The sequence below is a fragment of the Myotis lucifugus genome, unplaced genomic scaffold (assembly GCF_000147115.1).
Source record: "Myotis lucifugus unplaced genomic scaffold, Myoluc2.0 scaffold_37, whole genome shotgun sequence".
In the NCBI taxonomy this organism is placed as follows: Eukaryota; Metazoa; Chordata; class Mammalia; order Chiroptera; family Vespertilionidae; genus Myotis; species Myotis lucifugus.
In genome coordinates this window covers 1358146-1381529 of record NW_005871085.1, presented here as the reverse complement: position 1 = coordinate 1381529, position 23384 = coordinate 1358146, and the positions used below count along the sequence as shown (strand labels likewise).

The 23384-nt window shown below is 38.1% G+C and overlaps 1 protein-coding gene across 4 annotated transcripts in view; it reads right to left on the bottom strand.

Annotated features, from left to right (window-relative positions):
• FOXJ3 (forkhead box J3) overlaps positions 1 to 23384 on the bottom strand; it is a 127522-nt gene that overhangs the window by 18378 nt on the left and 85760 nt on the right. For 3 of the 4 annotated variants that reach the window (XM_006087237.3, XM_023752696.1, XM_014454500.2), the window contains 4 exons: positions 21040 to 21123; positions 10061 to 10162; positions 5097 to 5225; positions 1182 to 1356 (listed from right to left, as the gene is read on the bottom strand). In XM_006087237.3, the coding sequence (XP_006087299.1) occupies positions 1182 to 1356; positions 5097 to 5225; positions 10061 to 10162; positions 21040 to 21123 (490 nt within the window). The remainder of the gene's footprint in view (positions 1 to 1181; positions 1357 to 5096; positions 5226 to 10060; positions 10163 to 21039; positions 21124 to 23384) is intronic. The other variant, XM_014454499.2, reaches the window with a different exon arrangement.

The window sequence follows — 23384 nt, the reverse complement described above, 5'->3', positions numbered from 1 at the left end:
ATGCTGAGTTCTAGAGAGGTGGCATTAAGTCAGTTGACTTTATGGTAGAACCAGGACTAGAACCCAGAATTCCTATCAATGCTCTTTTGTTTGTTTGATTGAAATAGCATTATGGGCTTCAGAAATCTTCACCATTGTTATTTCAAAGTTAGTAATTTTCTATTATGACCACCAAGGTCGGGTCTGCTTAGCAAAATCTTATATTAGTTCTTTTTGTACTTTTATAGATAGAGAATATAAGACAAAATTTAAAAGAATACACGATTCTTCCTTTAGCCAGAAAAACAAATTTCCTATACAAGCTATTGATATCCATTGATATATGTAATACTTGTATATAACATTAACTTTCACCATAATATCTGACAATCACATGTATTAAAATGTAAACTCTATAGAGATCGGGATTTTTGTCTAAAGGATTTTGTTCACTGCTGTAAATAGGTAAAATCTCTGAGTTATAAATAATCTGTCAAATAAACTAGGAAATATTTCAACAGTAGAGTTCCCAACAATGTGTGACTAGTGTTCTTTGGGGAAAAGACAATGTGTCATCTTGATCCTATCACATGACTGACTAAAATTAAACCAGCAACTAAAGGCAGAGTAACACATAATAGCAGCTTTTAGTTGATATAATACTGAATCTCAACCAAAATCACTTTTGGCGTTTAAATCTGATTTAAATATGTTGTATAAAACAAGGACCCAGAGCATAACACTAAGCAATGTGTTCACTTGTAAGTGCCATACGTGAAAGTACAAATTTGGTGCTAATACTTATCTCTTTGCTAATACCAGTCAGAACAGAAAGGCAAGGCACATCTACTCTGTGGTACAACATTTACCACTAAAATGATTCCCATGGCAGACATCACTAATTAGCCATGGTAGTCTTTCCCAGATGGCACAGATGCAGTACCAGATTCAACACAGCTCTAGGACACCACTAGATCAAGTGAAGTAGGCAGGCAAGATGAAATTTATCTGCCATTCTTGTGCTATGATATAAATATACACAGAGCATAGTAAAGGCACAAAGAGCATTCAATCCTGATCATGATGATAATGTTCTAAGATCAAGGAAATATAACAGCTGCTATGTGAAAACAATTCTTAAGAGAACATTTTATAATAAGAATTTACTTTACAAAAAGTATTAAAAAAAACACAAAACTCACCTTGCTGACTAAGTGACTGCTCAAAAACTGACTTATAAAGGCTCCGAAATGAGGCACTGAGATCTTCAAAATTATATTCTGAGAATTGTAGTTGTTTGTCTCTTTCTGGAAGGTTGTACTGTGGCTGCTGCTGGGGAGTTAATGACTGAGAGACTGGTTCTGGATGATTAGTCACCTATCATTAAAAGAGAATACTACTAATTTAGTAGCTCTATATCAGAATTGATTTGTTATGTAAAATACATCACTGAAAATATTAAAAGTTTTCAGAATCCAAAGGAAATATTTATTTCCCCATCTGTGGCTTTTCCATCCTCTGTTTAAGTTGGGGGTGTGCATAAAGTACAGACCACAAAATTGTTAACCTGGATCTTGAAGAACCATAGGTATTTAATCCAACCTCCATATTTCACAGGAGAGGAGAAAGTTCAAAGAAGATAAATGACTTTCCCAATACAAGTATGTGATGAACTAATAAGCCTGGACAGTTTCTGTAGCATCTTCATTTGATTTCTATAAAAACAATTTCATCTCAAACACTATATTATGAAACTACTAACATTTCTTATTCATTTATTCAATTAATATTTAAACATTTAAATTTAAATACTGTGAGTACTATGATCAGTTTTTGTGGCACTGCCCAAAACAGCAAGAAACTTTAACACATCTAAGTCATCATTTCTAGGGAAAAGTGTTTTATTAAATGAAATGAAACTGAGGGGAAATGAAAAATGAAGGATAAATGACAAAGGAGATTCTGAGAAAAACAAAATACAGGTTGTGGCAAAGGTAGATTTACAGTTGTTCGTATGGGAAATAATACAATAATCTATTCTCTCTATATAAAACCCTAATATGCAAACAGACCAAACGGGGGAACTAAACAACTTGTTGCTATGACATGTGCTGACCACCAGGGTGTGCGCGCGGAACATGGCGGGCGTCGGCAGAGCGCGGTACATGGTGGGAACCGGCCATGGTGGGATGGTGGAGCAGGTGAGCAGGGGCACCAGACCAAGGCAGGGCTCTGGTCGCTGTCATCAGGGCAAACCTCTGATGGTTACTGAAAATTCTTTGCTCAGTGCACCACAGTCCCGCCTGGTGCGAGCACCTGCTGCTAATGCCAGAGCAACTGCTCGTACCCGCTGCTGGCTCCTGATGCCGGCCCAGATTGCCCCCCAGGGCTTCTCCACTTCCCCCTGCTCCTAAGGGGCAATCGGGGCAGCAGCTGCCACTTGCACCTGCTGCTGGCATCGGCCCCAATAGCTGCGCTCCATCAGCAGATGCAAGCGGGGCCGGCGCCATCAGCGCATGTGAACGGCAGGAGTGGGCCTGCCGGCAGACACGGGACCGGGGGCTGCGGCGGAAGGGGTCAGATGGGGGCGTGGAGGATGGGCTGAGACCGCCCCTGTGCCCACCACAGCCTCGAGGCCCACAGTTCCTTTCAAGGTGCACGAATTCGTGCACTGGGCCCCTAGTTAATAAATAATAATACAAGTATAAACTGTCTCGTATATTCACAACTATAAACCTACTTTTGCCCCAACCTCTATGTAGATCAAGGGCTTGTGCTATGCAAGAGGTTGAAAAAGCACCAGAAACATGTACAAAATAAAAATTATCTTTGAAGGTAGCACAACTAGAAAAGAAAAAGGAAAAAGATCAGCTGTATCTCTTAAAGACTATATCAAGGAGTGGTAAACCACCATTTATTTAGTGAACAATGTGATTATCCTGAAACAGGGGATGATGACTGGTCTTATGAGGAGCAAATTCCCATCAACCATCCTATCTTGCCGGAGGCAGCTATGGGGCAGTTTCTTGTCGACCTTGCCATCTTGCAGCAAGTTGCTCAGAGACAGTTTCTCATCTGTCTCCCTGTTTCCAGTGAGACAGGGGACTTTCCACTTTATTCCTGTAGGGCACAGCTACAAGTTATACAACTGCTTAGCTGCAGTATAGCATTTGTTCTTCTACTTATAGTGACCCACCATATATGTAGTCTGTCATCTGGCTCCTCTAATTAGGGGTTGTCCAATGGGATGTGACACCATACTGATGCGGCTTATACTGTCTGTATGAAGAATGAAACTGTCTCAACGCATCTGGGATCTCTATGTCCTTATAAGCTCAATCTATGGATATGTGATAACTCAACCAGCAGCTGACAATGTACTATTGTTTAAGGAGTACTTGATGATCAGCTTGATATCTTGTTGTTAAATGAAAAAAAGCCGTCTACAATGTCTTTCTTTTAACAGAGAAGTTAAACCTTCTTAGGCGTACTGTTATAACAGACATGTCTGTTCTTACTTCTCTCTTAGTTCTATAAATGTTTTTAAGTTTTTTCCTTATTATATTTTTTGATATAATATAGGCACTCTGTGCTCTTTAATTTCTTTTGGTTTCAAGATTTTCTATATTTAAATTATTTTCAAAGCTACTTAAAATCATTAAATCTTTGCACAGTTTGCTTCAATACTCCAAATAGTCCTTTAATATCATGACTTTCTCATTACAGAGTGCTTTAATTCACCTCTTGATCAGCTATAAAAAAAATTTTTTTTTCTTCAGTAAGAGCACATGAAAGCAAGGATAGAATGTTTTGTAAGCTCTCTATAATGTCTTTCTTTTAGCTTCACATATGAATGAGAATTTGGCTGGACATTAATATTTATAATCCCAAACCTATTAACTAAAATTCTGCATAAAGTATTCCATTATTTTCTGGCATTTAGTATTAGGAAAAGAAGTATGGTTTGTGTTTCTTTGAATGTATCCTATTTCTGTTCTCACAGAGTATTTATATGAATGATTACTTCTGAAATTTTAAAATCTGTCATGATGTGTTAAGGTTATAGGCTTTTTTCCCCATTAACTTTTCCAAGAACTCAGAAGCCCTTTTAATCTCTGTTTTCTTCTAAAGATTGCTTCTGTACCAACTATTCTAGATCTTCTTCAGGGATACTTATAATTCTCAGTTCTCCATATCTATTCTCTTCTTTCACATAACTATTCTTTCTTTATCTGCTTCTTCTGCATTACGGGAGAATACTATTTTAATTCCCCTTTTCCCCAGAGCATTGATAACAGTTTTACAGAATCACGTTTCTTTTTACCTACATTCAATAGAATTTTAATTCTGCTCTGAGTTGTTTTCCTTGTGTTATTTTCTTATTTCAGTCCCCACCCCCATCCCCATTTTACATCTTTGTCCTGTATAAGTTTTTACGTATTTACTCATCCTTGTGAGTGATCTGCTACCATCAAATTTATACCAAGAAAGTGCGGTGGATGGCTCTTAGACTCTGTTCTGTCTACTGGTGAGGATAATTGCCAGATGATTAGAAAAGAAGTATCAGATAACTCAAGGGCCATGTACTTATATAATAGGTAACCAAATCAGCACAGGAGCAAGAACACTCACACAGGTCCCTTAATTGCACAGCTTTGTTTTCCAGACAAAAATTGAAATACAAGACTGGTTAAGAATTTGGTGCCAGGTTCATTCTAACCTTTGAGGTTTATAGAATCCTCTTCTCAAATCTGCAGCTGAAAAATAAGGTGATATACACAAACATCCTCTAGGCTTTTACCAAGGACTCAAATATAGCTATGCTAGACTGAGGTATAATCTTTCTTCTATTCCAATTGCTCATCACTTGGACACAGAACACATAAACCAACATATATAACATAGTACACAATCATATATTTGTATCTAACTTGGTAAAATACAAGTACCCAATTAAAACACTATCAAGGTAGAAATCTGCTCGACTTATCTAAGCTAATGAATTGATCAGTGAAAAATATACATCTTCGTTTTTTATTAGCATTTCAATTATGTTTGGTTTAGTGTTAAGCATTAAATGAGTACTCAACAAAGAAGTTAACCTCATCAAGACTTACCGGTGTATAACTATGCACACTTCCAACACTATTCAAATTAACAGATGCCAAACTCTGGTCTGAGAGACTGTTGTTAAGGCTACTGCGTGGACTATCACTACCATCCTGATCAGTGTTGTACAATGTTACCTAGATTGAAAAGAAAAGCAACATTTGAGTAAGTAGTTCCTACTATAAAGAGTATTTTTAAAGCAACTCTACAAAAGTACAACTAGCTGGAATATGGAATAAAAATAAAATGTTAGTGGTCTTTTCTTTGGTGCCTACCTACCCCAATTCCATGCGCTTCACTGCTAACTCTATGTTCACTATGAAATAATTTACTCTCAAACTATAGGACATATCCTATCCAGAGATACATAAATTCAATTTACTATCAGGTACAATTAGTTCATCAACTTTTGGTAAGGGGATTACAGTAGACTTTAAATATTTCTACAATGCATAAATTTATTTTTATTCAAGCTTTAGCAAAACTCCTGTTCTCTATCATAATCTTAGGCATCAAAAAAAGAACACAAAAAAACAGAATTTTAAAAAATCAGATATCAATGTTTATAATACTGAAAATTGGACACTCAACTATCTAACACATTTGTAAAATCATAGGTATATAATCTAATTTTTTAAAGTAATAATAATAATATGCTAATATATAGTGGGCAAAAGTAGGTTTATAGTTGTTCATATGGAAAATTATACAATAATTAATAAGCAATAATACAAGAATAAACTGTTTCATATACTCATAACTGTAAACCTACTATTTCCCACCCTGTATATATGCATTAGACATTGTTAACATTGTTATCACACTGTTAACAACGGTTAACTAGTAGGAGCTGGGTATTCCTGAAGACTTTATCACAGATAGTATGTATTTTTACAATGCTCAAGTTTGTTAATAATAAGCATAATTTTAAACTAGAAATAAACAAAAAAGATTTTAAAAGTAGCCTAACTAGTCTTCCTTCAAGGTTCTATTCAGATGCCACTACTAACTTTCCTTTCTACGGTCTCACTTCTGTGGGAAAAATTAATACACTGGCTTTACAGTCTCACTAATTTTTATCATTTTTCTTATCTATTACTAGAGTCACCAATAAGTAATCATACACAGTATAATGCTTTCTGCTCAGTATACAATTAATAAATATTTGCTGAATTTAATACCCAATTGGGCTATACTATTTTTCTGTCTGTGCAAAAAGCAGTCATGCTCAATGCTCACAAACATTTGCCAAAAAAGTCTGAATATGTTGAAAACTAGGCATATATGCTTCTACACTTAAGGCAAAACAAAACTGTCCCATATTCAAATTCATATCAGCAGGGAACAATTATGTGTCTAGAAACTAATAAGGAAGAAGAGTACAGAAGTCCCCCCTTAACCAGTTTCAGTTACCCACAGACAACCACAGCCCAAAAATATTAAATGGAGAATTCCAGAAGTAAACAATTCATGAGTTTTAAATTGCGCATTGTTGTGAGTAGCACGATGAAACCTTGAGCTGTCCTGCTCTGTCCCATCTGGGAGGTGAATCATCCCTTTGTCCAACATATCCGCATGGTGCATACAGTACAGTAAGACATTTTGAGAGATCACATTTATATAACTCTATTCCAGTATCCTATATAATAAAAGGCTAAGATACAAATAGACCTAACGGCGGAACAACAACCGGTCACTATGACGTGCGCTGACCACCAGGGGACGCGCGGAACATGGCTGGCATCAGCTGCGGCGTGATGGTGGAGCAGGTGAGCGGGGGCACCAGACCAAAGTGGGGCACTGGTCACTGTCATAGAGGCGAGCCTCTGGTGGTTACTGAAAAGTCTTTGCTCCCACGAGCAGGGGTCCCACCTGGCGCTCACACCCACTGCCAGCGCCAGCCCCGATCACCCCTCAGGGTTTCTCTACCCCCCTCTGCTCCTGAGGGGTGAGTGGGCCGGCCACGCCTGTACCCGTTGCCGGTGCACGGCGCCAGTCCCAATCGCTGGGCACTGTCAGCTGGTGCGAGTAGCAGCTGATGGCCCCAATCACCCCTGAGGACTTCTCCACCTCCCCCTGCTCCTAAGGGGCGATTGGGGCAGCAGCCGCCACTCGCACCCAGTGACAGCGCCGGCCCCGCTCACACCTGCTGCTGGCGCCAGCCCCAATTGCTCCATGCCTGCCCCAATCCAATCGCTCTGCGCCGTCAGTGGGTGCAAGCAGGGCTGGGGACAGCACCATCAGCGCATATGAGCAGTGGGAAAGGGGCTGCCAGCAGAGGATCGGGGGCTGCGGCGTAAGGGGCCGAATGGGGGCGCAGAGGATGGGCCAAGACCGCCCGTGCCCACCATAGCCTCGTGGCCCACAGTTCCTTTCAAGGTGCACGAATTCATGCACTGGGCCCCTAGTTTTTAATAAAAATCCGAAGTGTGTGGCAGTGAAGAATACCCAGTAGTTAAAAGGCACCGCCTTGATTTGTGCTCCTTTGAAGTTGCCTAGTTTTTTTTTTTCCTCTGATTTTCTAAAAATATTTTTTTTTATTGATTTCAGAGAGGAAAGGAGAGGGAGAGAGAGATAGAAACATCAATGAAGGAAGAGAATCACTGATCGGCTGCCTCCCACATGCCCCCTACTGGGGACCTGGGCATGTGCCCTAACTAGGAATCAAACCATGATCTCCTGGTTCTTAGGTCCACACCCAACCACTGAGCAATGCCGGCGGGCTCAGTTATTATTTCATTTTAGCTCTATAGTTTCCTCTTCATGGTTCCATACTGATTGCAATTCTCTAATAAATTTTCTGTAATTCATCTATATTCTTGGACATATTAGTTTTTTAAAAATCATTATCTAGATCACTTGTGGATGTTTACATTGTTCCCCCCTCTCTTGGTATTGAATTATTTGGTCCTTTGTCCTGAAGTGTCTAGAAATTTTGATTGAAGGTGAGACCTTACTTATGAAAACTTGCAAAAGCTAGGGGTGATGTCATCTTACAAAAAGATTTTTTTTTTCTTTCTTTTTTTTTTTTGGCAAGTAGAAGAATATTAGCATACCATTCTAATAACAAATTTGAGCCTGGTCTATTTTGATTTGCTCTTACTCACAGAACATAACCCTTCTGACGTATCAACTTGGAAGCCTGGGTGTTTAAGATGGCCCACTCCATTTTAAAGGTCCACAAACTATAATTTTTGTCTACCCCTTCTCTGTAAGGTTGCTGAATTCTGGCTAGTGAAAAAATCTATTTGTCTGAGCCCAAGCACATGCAGGTTAGGAGTTAGCAGATGTCTTAAGTGGATGTTGCTTGCAAAAACATTAGCTTACTTCTGAGATTTCTCAGGATCTTAGCCTCAAACCCTGACTGTTTGGTAGCCCCAAACTTGTTTTTCTCTCCCTAGCTCAATGACTGCTCTAGGCTGCTTTCTATTTAGCCTCTATGTCATACACTGAGAATTGGGAAATGTCTCAAGGGAAAATTTGCAGGACTAATCTCAATGTGTTTCCCTTTTTTCTGGGATCCTGGATGATGAAGTCTTGGTTGTTTCGTTCTCCAATGCCTCCCCCCTCTTTTTGGTGGGGGTGGTATTTTTATATAGACAGGCAGAAGGGTTAAATTGATTCTAGTTATTCAATCATATCTGGAAGCCAAAGTCCCAAAACTGCAGCTACTTTGATTCCCATATTATTTAGTCATGAAGACCTAGAATTACTATTTCCTAATTGTTTCCTAGTAGCCACAACTATCTATGTTTAGGCCTCACTATCTCCTACTTGGACTATTGCAAAGACCAGTATTGGATATTTCTGATTCCAACCCATCTGCTTTACCAGAAATTCTCAAGTCTAGCTGGGTATCATTAGGGATGATTTTTGAAAGTACAGTTTCCTGGGCCCTATCCACAAGGATAGTAACTTATTTGATAGGCCTATAATGGAATCTGGGAATTCCATCCTCCCCGCCCCACCCCCACACACCTCTCCTAAGTGATTCTGATGAAATTATTCCATAGATTGATATTTGGGGAAAAATCATTACATCTCAGCTGCTAGTTTCCTTTCTAAGTTGGAAATCTGATTAGTCTCTCTGATTATATAATGTCTTCTGTTTATTCATCTTTCTACAAATAAAAATTCCTATGTATACTAAATTAGTGCGCTGTGTACATGTACTATATGTGTTTATGCATGTCATGAGTGAGTGGAAGAGTGACAGACGGAGATAAAGAAAGAACAAGTGTAGCACCAGAGAGAAGATGGTGATAGCAAGACTAAAAGAATATGAGCATGAGTGTGAGAAATGTATGGCTTCAAGGTGCTTATGGTCTAGTAAGGGAGGAAACAGATGCACACATATGACTGAGTTACTTCATGAACCTCCAGAGCCTTTTTAGGGTTTTGAGATATAAGATTTAATAATTACCTTGTAAAGAAGAGACATCTGTATCCCACTACATAGCTAATGAGTTGGCACAAAGTTTTTACTCTTTGTTTCAAAAAGGAAAAAGAAAAATGCAGCAAACTACCACATACTATTTTCTGGGTATGTTAGTAAACTCAAACATCTTAAAACAGGTTGATCACCATTCCAATGAACTTTATGAGTTTGTCTAAATTATTTATTTTGATTTGTTGACTCTCTGGGAATTTGACAATCTTTTTTTCATATATTTAGAGGGGTAGTCAATGATTTTGAAACAAACTGATACAATAAAATGTTGACTCAAAAATTCTACCAATGAGAACTGGCAATATCAAGAATTTCATATAGAACTTCCCAATAAGCATCTTCCAATTTCTCCAGAGAAATATTTTCTTCTAATTTGTAGAAGAACACTGTAGATTCAGCTTTCAAGCTGACAAATTTATATCATCTTTAAATTCAACCATATAAAATTCTATTGTTATTATAAAGGCAAATTAAATGTATTACTCAATGACATTTCAAAAGTGGTTTTTAAAATGTAATTACTTTGTTAGTCACAGTGTTGATTGCCAGAGTTGGAGAGGCACTTCCCGAAATAATACACTCCATTCCCAAAGAATCTGAATCTATGCTATATGGAGTTGAGGCCTAAAATACAAGAACAAAATAAATAATTATTAGCTTATATATCCAGCAACTTTAATACAATTTGAAGGTATGTCATCAAATTCTCCAGCATTCAGTTTTGTACTTTCTGAAAATGAACTTAAATAACTAAGGAACAATGGAAAGACAAGAGTAGAAGAAACATGGACATCCAGATGATCTTGTGGAACAGAGCTGGTTATCCATCTGATCCACTATCAGCTTGGACTTTTACCTGAGAGAAATAAAACCTCTCTGGTTTAAGCCTCTCCGGGTTTTTTTCTTCCTTTGTTAGTGCAATCGAACAATATCCTAAATATCGCAACTTCATATACACTGTTTATGAAACCAGGATGAATGTGAAAATCAATATAGATGGTTTTCTACATTTAAAATTTTGGATATTGTGACAACTCCTCTCTCCCTCCCCGCCCCCTCTCTCTCTTCTCTTCCTCCACCCCTCTCTCTCTCCTTTTCTCTCTCTTCTCTCCCTTCTCCTTCTCCCTCCGTTCCCCTCCCCTCTCTCTTTCTCTCTCTCAATAGACAGTTTTTACTGCTTTGGTGAGCCCTCAAGAGTTTTCAACTTCAATGCTGAAAGTTAAAGAAGGACAGATATTAACAATTTGTGGCTATGATGTTAGTTCTATGGACATTCCCTCTCTGGCAAAAAATATTTGTCCCACACATGACCCAATCGAACATTTATTTTTAAAATATATTGGATGAGAAAGAGCAACTTCACTGAGACACATTTCTAAGATTAATCTACTCATCACTTAATTCCTCAGCATAAATTTTTTTCATCTGATAATCTACAAAGGTAGGGAACAGGCTTCTTGAATGAAATGAGAAAGGGAAAGACAAAGGTCACCCTAGAAGGTAGAATCTAGCACTTACAACTAGTAGGTGCTGGGTATACATTGAGAGTGAGGTGAAAATTGAAAAGGGCTTCAGAAATACCAGTAGAAGAACTACAAATATGCCTCAATTTTGGTGCCAGCCAACTTAGCTATACCTAAATTAACGTAACATTACTTTAGAAAGTTACAAATCTCATGTTCCTCTACTTCAACTGAATCATCGCAGTCCAGACTACTGTTTCACTATTTAATTCTCACTAATCCCTACTGGTAGGAGGAAACAAACCTATGTTGTGTGATTTCGTGCAAATTGCTCAACCTTTACATATTTATTAAGACTGGTTTTGTAACTCAACATGTGCTATATCTTGGTGAATGTCTGTGTGTACTTGAAAAAAAAAATAGGTATTCTATAGTTGTTTGGTATAGTGTTCTCTAATATCAATTAGATCAAGGCATATGATAATGTATTCCAATGTTCTTTAATTTTTTAAAATTGATTTTAGAAAGAGGAAGGGAAAAGGAGAGAGTGATAGAAACATCAATGAGAGAGAATCATTGATCAGCTGTCTCCTGCACGCCCCCTACTGGGGGATCAAGCCGGCAACCTGGGCAATTGCCTGGACCGGGATTCAAACCATCATGACCTCCTGGTTCATGGGACACTGAGTCACAGCACCTACTGATTTTTATTTATTAGCTTTGCTTCATGTATTTTGAAGCTCAGTTGTTAGTCACATTCCCATTTACAATTGCTATGTCTTCATCAATAATTCCTTTATCAAATGTTTTTAAATTTGTGATATACTGTCTCAAAAAGTCTGTTTTAGCCCTGACTGGTTTGGCTCAGTGGACAGAGCATCGGCCTGTGGACTCAAGGGTCCCGGGTTCGATTCCAGTCAAGGGCACGTACCTTGGTTGCAGGAACATCCCCAGTGGGGAGTGTGCAGGAGGCAGCTGATCGATGTTTCTCTCTCATCGATGTTTCTAACTCTCTATCCCTCTCCCTTCCTCTCTGTAGAAAATCAATAAAATATATATATATATTTTAAAGTCTGTTTTATATGACATTAACCCATTGTACGCCATAAGCATCTGTAGATGCAAGTGGCAGACCTCCCCCACCCACCACCCACATCTATAAAAAAGAAATGTTTTCCCTAAGTAGCAGCCCTGACCAACTTTATAATCATTTTTCGTGAGAATTTTCAGCGGAAAATATTCAAGAACACCCGAATTGTGAGTAATATATTTATTTTTATAATATTCATTGCAAATTGATTTTTTAAATTAAATTCAAAATATCTTGGTGTGTGGGGATGGTTTCCGTTTTGGACACATGGTAGTTAACTGGTTAATATAGTCACTGCACCCTTATGCTTACTATTTGTATGGCATATATTTTTCCATGCATTACTTTCAACTCATCTGTATCTGAAGTCATGACTCTTGTAGGCCGCATTTAGCTGAGTCTGCTTTTTTAGCATCTTTAACAATCTCTGCTGTTTTACTGGCATGTTTAGACCATTAGCATTTATGTAATTGTTGGTACTGTTAGATTTGGATCTAAATTGTTTTCTTTTTCATCTCTATGTTTTTATCCTTTCTTCCACCCTTTTAGATTTAGATATATTTTAGTATTCTAATTTATCAATTGGCTTTTTAGGTATACCTCAAACTAGGTATTAAAGAATGTGCTCAATCTGAAAAAGAGCATCTACAGAAGCCCCACAGCTTATGTCATACTTAGGGGTGAAAGACTAAACCAGGGGTCCTCAAACTTTTTAAACAGGGGGCCAGTTCACTGTCCCTCAGACCACTGGAGGGCCGGACTATAGTTTAAAAAAAACCACTATGAACAAATTCCTATGCACACTGCACATATCTTATTTTGAAGTAAAAAAACAAAACGGGAACAAATACAATATTTGTATTTGCATGTGGCCCGCGGGCCGTAGTTTGAGGACCCCTGGCACTAAACACTTTTCCCTTATGAATGAAAAAAAGGCAAGGATGCCCACTTCACCACTCCTATTCAACACTGTACTGGAGAGTCTAGTCACTGTGGGAAGACACAGGGGAGAGGAAAATGAGGGACAGAAAAACTGTCTATTTGCAGGTGATAAATGTTTATATAGAAACTCCCAAGGCATCTTCAAAACAACTACTAGAACTAAGTGATTATAGAATACAAGGTTAATATAAAAAAATCAATTACATTTTTATATACTAGCAGCAGGCATTTCGAAAATTATTTTTTTAAAAAGTATATAGCATCCAAAAACAAAATATTCAGGATTAAGTCTAATGGAAACATCCAAGTTCTCTACACTGAAAACTAAAAACATTCCTCAGAGGAATTATAGACCTCATGAATGGAGAGATAGTATGTTTATGTTTTCATAGCTTGGAATAATCAATACTGCTAAGATGTCAATTCTCCCCAGATCAGGACTGCCTGGGATAAGAATGGAAGAAGGCATAAATTACTAAAGGACATGAGAAAAGTTGGGGAATGATGGAAATGTTCATTTGACAATGGTGATAATTTCACATATCAAAACTCCTCAAATTATAAGCTTTAAATATTCCATTAACTGTACATAAACTATCTCTAAGTATTGTTTAAAAAAAGAAAACTAAATCCTACCCATTCATAAAAATAAAAATGACCTCTCATGGAAAGAAAACTCCCTGGTCTACATTTCTAATTTAATAGGATTTCTCTTAACTTGAAAATTCCCAGAAAATTCTATTTACACATATCTTTTGGAGGCAACATGTAGTGCCTCCCACCCATGTACACCCAGTACACGTTTGCCAATTTGAAATACATGCTTTTTCCACTCTGCGAGTTCTAAGAGTAGAATGTAGTTTGCATTCCTTCCTTTGCTCACTTATACCTTTAACACTCACTCAGACTCAGCCTCAGAGAAGGAAAGCACACAGTGGGGCATCATTTAATCCACAAAAAAACACTCTGAATAATAATGGAAAAAACTGAGACACAAATAGCACAAAGACAATAATCTCAAACATACAGCAAAATGCAGAGTATTCTGCCTAGAAGAATATTCTCTTTTCTATTTATCCATCCATCCTCCCATTATCTTCCTGATTAAACTTGTAATCATCTTTGAACTATAACACACACTAAAAGAAAAAATGTGTATCCTCCCATCTTTGTTCCAATAAAAGCTGGAAAATTGGAGATTATGTGTTCTTTACAGGGTCAATATGTTTACGACAGTAAGTTTATATAAGTATCTGGCCTTTAACTCCTCAAATAATGCCTACACAATGTGTTAGAAGATTTAAGCAAAACTGTCCACAGCAATTTCCCCTTGCTCTCCCTGCTTCTACCCCACACAGCATCTAAAGTAATCTCCAAGAAAAAAATATTTAAAAAAAAAAAAGTAATCTTGTTAAAATGTAAATCACATTATGTCACTACTTTGCTTATGTCTCTCCAATGGCTTTCCACCTCCCTCAATATAAAGCCCAAGTCCTTTACAATGGCATAAAAGGCCCTACACAATCTTCCTCCTGCTCCTACTGCTTACTTCTCTAATGTCAAGTCCTATTACTCTTCCCTCCTCACACATACTAGTCCAATGGTCAGCAAACTGCGGCTCGCGAGCCACATGCGGCTCTTTGGCCCTTTGAGTGTGGCTCTTCCACAAAATACCGACTTCTGCGCATGGGCCACGAAGTTTCAATCGCACTGTACATGCGCACCCGCACGTGGTATTTTGTGGAAGAGCCACACTGAAGGGGCCAAAGAGCCACATGTGGCTCGTGAGCCGCGGTTTGCCGACCACTGTACTAGTCTATTCACAGTGGCCTCTTGTCTTCATGCCAAGTATGTTTCTACCTCAGAGCCTTTGTACTTGTGGAATTTCAGAAGAGAGATTCCCAGACCTATATAGCTAGCAATCCACTCATATTTACATATAAAGAAACTATGGCCAGAAAAATTAAACATCTAAGTTATAACAAATAACTTTAAAACTAGATCTCCTAACTTCCAGGCTATAAGTATTTCCCCTAAATCTTATACTTAAAATAAAAGTGATACCTCATGACTTTGTAACATAACTTGGTTTTGCTCATAATTTTACTATGTTCTTAAACTAACAGAGGCACTTCAGATCATTAAATGCTGATAAAATATAATACAATGTAAAGGGTTTTAAAAATAACTTCCTTTTCCTTTTCCTACCAGCCAGCTGATCAGAAATCTTACATTTCTAGCAGGGGGATTATTTCCTATTTATAATTCTTTCAAAGCACTTTACCTGTGCTAAGCATACAACAGAAACAGGAGACTTTGCAACCCATAGCAATAGCTACATACAGCCCTTATAACTACTTCCTTAACAGTAATAAATTTGTCCACTTAAGTTATTTTAAAATTTGAATGAGGCACTTAGTCAAACACTAAGCAGTGACCAGGAAGAAAAGTCTTTGAATTACAAGAAATTACATATTCTAAAAGACGCACCTTCTAATTTAAGAAGAACAGATATGCCCATACACACCTTGAAAAGACAAAAAGGTGTTTGTTTTTTAAAGGATTTCCTATGTTTGGGGTGGGGGTGGGATCCAATTTAATAACTAGGCCAAAGGCTATGAAAATGTAGAAGTCTGTGAAAAATAAAAAAACAAGGGTACACACAGATCTGATAACACACATATACACTCCACCAATAGAAAAAGCAAGGCATATAGCAAACACTGTCAGAACACAACTATCTTCCCTCTAGTTTCATTTCTACACTCTGAAGGCTGTTTACTACAAACATTTGTAACTCTCTGCCTAATGGCTTTTTTTCAGTTGGGGAGCATGCTTTGGCTTTGTGGAGGGCAGGCCAGAAGTGCAAAAAAGCTAATGTCCTTAGCAGCATCACTCACTCAATGAGGGGGAAGAGATGATAAATAAATATACCAGCTCATTGCCCCACAGTTCTAAACTGCCTCCCAGAGTTCCCAGGGGGATTGAGCTCCAAGTGCTCACAATAGTAACTGACTTGATAATTGCCCCACTTTCCTAGAATCAACCCGCAAACTACCTGTGATCAATCCTTATCTACCTCTGGGGGAACTCAAATCATGACAGTTATCTTTTCCTTTCTCAAAAGAAATGTCTCCTGGGATAGGCATGAAATCTTCCTTTAACACAATACTTTCAAACTTTTTGGTAGCAGGACCTCTTTAAACTAAAAAGTTATTGAGGATCCCAAAGAGCTTTTGTTTATGTGAGCTATACCTATTGATATTTACCTATTAGAAATTAAAATTGACACAAAATTTATTCATTTAAAATGCATAATAATAAATGCATTGCATGTTAACATAAATATTGTTTTGTATGAAAAATATAGTCTCCAAAACAAAAAGAGTTTTTAAAAAAATTGCTGTAATAACTGGCTTACTGGAAAACCATTAGATTCTCATATCTGCCTCAGCATCCAATCTATAACAAAATCATAGGTCATGTAATCTCTGGAAAAATTAATGAGTGAAAAAGGCAAGGAACATCTTAGTATTAATGTGAACATAGTTTTGACCTTGTGGATCCCCTCAAAGGGCCTCACACACTGAGAACCACTACTTTAGCATAACAGGTTCCTATTGGCCGGCGGTTCTCAACCCCCCCTTAGGGGTCACCTAAGACCATCGGAAAACACATACATAATTACATATTATTTTTGTGATTAATCACTATGCTTTAATTATGTTCAATTTGTAACAATGAAAATACATCCTGCATATCAGATATTTACATTACAATTCATAACAGTAGCAAAATTATAGTTATGAAGTAGCAACGAAAATAATTTTATGGTTGGGGGTCACCACAACATGAAGAACTGTATTAAAGGGTCGCAGCATTAGGAAGGTTGAGAACCATTGCTATAGGCAATGAATAACATTGCACAATAGCCAAGACACATGATTAAGTTTTAAAAAGGGGGAAGGGGCAATCAAAAGAAATGAACAAAGAATATGTTTTTTATGATTATCAACATGCACTAATGTGGTGCTCATTCTCAAAGCCTTTCTTCTATTCTTGACACCAGTTTCCCTTGGAATAGTATAATTGCTTGCCAATCTTAAAACAAAACAAAACACTCATAGGCAATATCAAGCTAATTTTGCTTTTTTACTATCCTAAGCAGCTTCCAGTAGATAGGCTACTTTTTAACCACTAATCTAGTCTTCCACACGAAAGTTCAGCTTACTCTTTCACACTGTCAATCACCCTCATTATCTGCCATTTCTGTTCATTTATGAATACTTATTATTATTCACTAGAGGCCCGATGCACAAAATTCATGCCAGAGTAGGCCTTCCTTCCCCCGGCTGCCGGCACCAGGCTTCCCTCCGGCACCCAGGACCCGGGCTTCCCTTGCAGCCCTAGCTCCGTCCTTCCAGACATCCGGTCTAATTAGCATATTACACTTTTATTATTATAGATAACAATGACATTTATTATTATTCATTAATAAATACTTAATAAATATCATTTACTCAATTAATAAATAATCAATATATCTTCTGGTTGAACTGAACAGACAAGGCCAAATTAAAAAGCAAAATGCAGAAGGTCAAGCTTTCAGTCAAGATGGAAGAGTAGATACTGGTAAATGTGGTACTCACATCCTCTCACAAGCACATCTAAATTACAATTAAAACTACAGAGCAACCATCATTCAGAACTGCCTGAAATCTAGCTCTAAGTCTTATAACTAAGGATATAAAAAAGAAGTCACATCAAGACTGGTAGGAAAAGCCCTGGCCAGATAGCTCAATTGGTTAGAGCAGCGGTTCTCAACCTGTGGGTGGCGAGCCCTTTGGAGGTAGAACGACCCTTTCACTGGGGTCGCCTAAGACCATCGGAAAACACATATATAATTACATATTGTTTTTGTGATTAATCACTATGCTTTAATTATGTTCAATTTGTAACAATGAAATTGGGGACCACCACAACATGAGGAACTGTATTAAAGGGTCGCGGCATTAGGAAGGTTGAGAACCACTGGGTTAGAGCATCGTCCCCATATGCCAATGTTGTGGGTTCAATATCCCAGTAAGGGCACATACAAGGCTCAACCAATGAACGCATAAATAAGTGGAACATCAAATCAATGTTTCTCTTTCTCACTGGCTTCCCCTTCCTCTCTCTAAAATCAATTTTTAAAAATGACAAAATAAAAATAAAAAAAGACTTGTAGGAGGTGTGGAGATGCGAAACAGGCTGGTCCCACACCAACATGTGGTTACAGAGGTGCCCCCCTCCCCTCAAGGAGGTCACAGTTTGAGTTTTGGGCTTGATCCCCGGTGGGGGGCATGCAGGAGGCTACCAATCGATGATTCTCTCTCATCATTGATGTTTCTATCTCTCTCCCTTCCTCCCTCTGAAATCGATTTTTTTAAAAACATTAAAAAATGTATTGTCTTTCTTGAACTCTATGTTACAGCCATATTAACCTGTCGGTTCCTTTAAATGTTGGGAACGCTTTTTAACCACTAGTTTTCCACACATAAGTTCAGCTTACTCTTTCACACTGTCAATCACCCTCATTACCTGCCATTTCTATTCATTTAACAGGTCTTCACTGAGATATCAGTTTTTCAAGGAAACTTTTCCTGAATCTCCTAGACTAAATTTTACTTCTCTGCTTTATGGTCCCACAGTTCTCAAGACCCTTATCTTCAGGGTAACCACATTATTTATCATCTAAATACCATTTTGAGAATGAATGGGGAACTATTAATAATACTGAGGAACACTGTCACCCTACCATATCAGTTTATCTTTCCTGCTTAAGTGAAAGCTTCATAAGGAGAGTATGGGTCTGCCTCTATTCCCTAACACAGCTCTATGCTTACAAAGTAAGAGGTGTGCTCTCACTCACGGTCTCTCAATGAATGGCATGACTTATGCAAATTATCGTGAAAAAGGGAAAACTCAAACAGACAAAATGAACTACCCAATCCTGATACTTTTCCATCTCTATATCATATCTTTACCAAGGCTTTTTATTTCATGCTTCACTACTCACCCCACCCCTCATCAGAAAAACTTCATGGGAGCAGAGAATGTCTGTTTTCTTAATTGCTGTTGCCCCAGCACCCAGAATTGTACCTGCTCATGGCACTCAATACTAAATACTAAATGTTGTTCTACCTTGCCCTGCCTGACTTGATCTGAAAGTCAAACCACATAACCCATGAAACCTTCCCAGATAGTCCCAGTAAAATAGTCTCTCCTTCCTCTGCACACAATGATATTTTATGTCTTTCTTATAATACTTTCCATACATACTTTACCTTTGTGCTAGAATTGTGTCTTTATCATATCTCATTTTTCTTAGTATACCCCACAGCACCCAAGCATAATGCCTGACACAGTATCTACAGAACAAATATCTGTCAAATTAAATTGGTAAAATGATAGTACTACAGACAATTACAGGTATGTGTTTTGAAACCTGATACCACTCTAATTTTCTAGAGAACTTTCTCATTTATGTACACATTCCTAGCCCAGACCATTACCATTTTACCAACTAGACTACTGCAACTCCATCTACTCAGCATTGAGGAGGTTTAGAACAAGCCACTGTAGAATGTGCCAATTTAGTTTGTGAATTATTTTGAGCTGAAGTCAATAAAGACCCAGCAGAGTCAGCAAAAGCTTTTTACATCCTCCTAACTGCCTAAAGGAAATTAGAAAGGTGGCCTGTACCAGTAAGAGAATTGTTACCAAAGATAACTTTATATCTAAGAGGCTTATCTGCATGGCACAGCAAACATCTATTCCCACCTTCCTGTGAATTGCTTTTCTCCCTTTTGAAGACCCCTATCTCTATCCCTCTCCTTAGCCTCAATTGCCTGGCTGCTTGTGAGTCTTATAGTTTTGTAGTGCTCCCATATGTACTGGTACATACCTAATTAAACTGTCTCCTAGTAATTCTGTCTTTTATTAGAGGGGTTTAGAACAAATTTATCTGACCAAATGTTTACTGTTTCTTTCATCTTATCATATTCCCTTTGACCTGACTGATTCTGCAAACATTTACTGATACCTATTGTAAGCTGTAAAAATCACTAACACTGGAGACATATATTTCCTCTGTTCTTAGGGGATCACAGCCTAACAAAGGAAACAAATACAGAAACGATATCTACAAAGTGTGAGAAATCCTATAAAAGAACATTGGAAAAATTCTACAAGAATGTGAATGAGTAAATGAGGAAAAGTTTCATAATGTACTTAACATTTGCAATGGGTCTTGAAGAACAGTAGGGTAAAATATGTATGTATATGTGTATGTGAGAGAGAGAGAAAGAGCTGAAATGCTAGAAAATGTACAGTGAGAAAGCTGAAAGGTAAAGTTAATGTCTGGTGACAGTCTAAGTGTTTACTAAAAATATGTTACAATAAACAACTTAGAATACCAACTAGAGCTCCTTTTTCTCCAAATCTTGGAGATAAAATTAATCTTGCAAATTAATTTTTAAGCATGAATTTACAAGTAAGAATTATCTTACAAATAACACATACACTTAACAGATTTTGTGTATAAAATAATTATTACATAGTTGGAAGAAGGAAAAAGCATTTGAAAGATAATCAGGAAAATTCAACTTAATTAGACTGTATGCAGCGAAAAATAGTTTTGTTAACTAAAACCAACCCTCAATGTTGCACATGCCAGAGGAAAGAGTCTAAAATTAAAACTCAAGAAACCTGGATTTGAGTCTCAGATAACAGTTGTGTCCTAATTACAAAAACAACCAACACACCTTTTACTTAATTCCTAAACTGCCCATCTCACCTGAGTTAAGATCAAATAAAACAATGAATTTGAAAGTGATTTGAAAAAATACAAAATGCTATACAGATTAAGTATTATCTTCATTACAGTTATATTTGCTGTATTGAAAATGAACCTTGAAAATCTATATTTCTGACATAATGACACAAACTAAATAAAGAGCTTATACCCGTTCTACAGATCGTGCTCTCTTCTTTGGCCGAGTAGGCAGCGCATCTTCCTTCGGATTGGTGTCTATTGCCCAATAGGACCCCTAAAGGTAAAGAAATAAATTATATTAACAATATATCCCAGCAACTCTATAACATTAAAATGGATTGTTATAATCCTATGCTCCAAAAGCAAACATTTTGCAAATACAACAAAAGTAACATGAGAGCCCAGCCAACAAGGCTCAGTGGTTAAGCACAGACCTATGAACCAGGAGGTCACAGTTCAATTCCTAGTCAGGGCACATGCCTGGGTTGCGGGCTCGAACCTGATCCCCAGTGTGAGGCATGCAGAAGGCAGCTGATCAATGATTCTCTCTTATCATTGATGTTTCTTTTCTCTCTCTCTCTCTCTCTCTCTCTCTCTCTCTCTCTCTCTCCCTCCCTCCCTCCCTCCCTCCCTCTCCCTTCCTCTCTGAAATCAATATATATCCTAGAGGCCCAGTGCACGAAATTTGTGCACTGGGGGGGGGGGAGGGGGGTGTGTGTGTGTCCCTCAGCCCAGCCCGCGCCCTCTCCAATCTGGGACCCCTCAGGGGATGTCCGATTGCCAGTTTAGGCCCGATCCCTATGTGTGGGATCGGGCCTAAACCAGCAGTTGAACATCTCTCTCACAATCCGGAACTGCTGGCTCTCAACCGTTCGCCTGCCTGCCTGCCTGATTGCCCCTAACCACTTCTGCCTGCCAGCCTGATCACCCCCTAAGCACTCCCATGCCAGCCTGATCGACGCCTAACTGCTCCCCTGCCGGCCCGGTCACCCCCAACTGACCCCCTGCCGGCCCGATCACCCCCAACTGCCCTCCCCTGCCGGCTTGGTCGCCCCTAACTGCCCTTCCTCCCCTGCAGGCCTGGTACCCCCGCAACTGCCCTCCCCTGCAGGCCTGGTCGCCCCCCACCTCCCTCCCCTGCTGGCCTGATCGCCCACAACTGCCCTCCCCTGCCGGCCATCTTTTGACCACATGGGGGCGGCCATCTTGTGTGAGGGCATGACAATTTCCATATTACCTCTTTATTATATAGGATTTTTAAAGTAGCATTAAGAGAAACACTAATTTGGAACTGAGAAAAGTAAAGTTCATATGGGAAAAAAAGTTCATTTATAACTTAAGAAGCCAAGTTCCAGAACTTCTGCCATAGCCAAATAAAAAGAGATTATCAACTGAAAACATTTAAAAATATATGCTAATTCTTAATTGAACACATGATAATTACAACAGCATATGACATTCAAGTTTAATAGAATTTTATGTATAAAGATACTTTCATGGGACTTCATAATTCTATAATACTGCATTATGAAAACCTTGCTGAATGACTGCTGGATGAGAACAGCACTCTTTTTTTTTTTTTTTTGTCCTTAGAAATATATCAACTCAGTATTTCTTTGGTTTAGAAAAATTAATCTAGGATATAATCAACTCAATTTAACCATCATAATTAGAGTCTAGAGTGTTGCTGTCTCTATGTTCACCTTCTGATTCTACTGAAAATAGTAAACCATTATCCTGTCAATTTTCTTTTTAAATCCTCACCCAAGGATTATTTTTCCCACTGATTATTTTTTTTTTTTAAAGAGAGTGCAACATTGATGTGAGAGAGGCATGACTAGTTGCTTCCTTGACTGGGGCCAAGGATCGAACCTGCAACCCACGTACATACCCTTGACCAGGAATCAAACCCGAGACACTACTAAGCCACATCAGCGAGGGCTCAATTTTTCATTTATCATTATGAGCAGGGAAAAAACAAACAAACAAAAAAAACTTAAGATGTCATACTTTGGACAACACAATAAAAAAACTGAAGAACAGCCCTAACCGGTTTGGCTTGGTGGATAGAGCGTCGGCCTGCGGACTGAAGGGTCCCAGGTTCGATTCCGGTCAAAGGCATGTACCTTGGTTGCGGGCATATCCACAGTAGGGGGTGTGCAGGAGGCAGCTGATCGATGTTTCTCTCTCATCGATGTTTCTCTCTCTCTCCTTTCCTCTCTGTAAAAAAGTCAATAAAATATATTTTTTTAAAAAAAGAAAACTGAAGAACAATAGTGGTGATTTCATTACTACATCATTCCATCATTCTTTTGTATTCTTGTTATTTTAGTATTTGGGCATGATAGGGAAAAACTGATAGGTATTCATGAAATAATTCTTAACATAATGAAATCATTTCAAGATTAGGAAAAATAAGATCACTAAAATACCATATTGCATGTTAGATTTATAAATGAATCACATATGGTAATTGCAAGATACAATAAGTTTTATTCTAGTTTTTTTTAATATTAAATTTTCTATTTGCTCTTT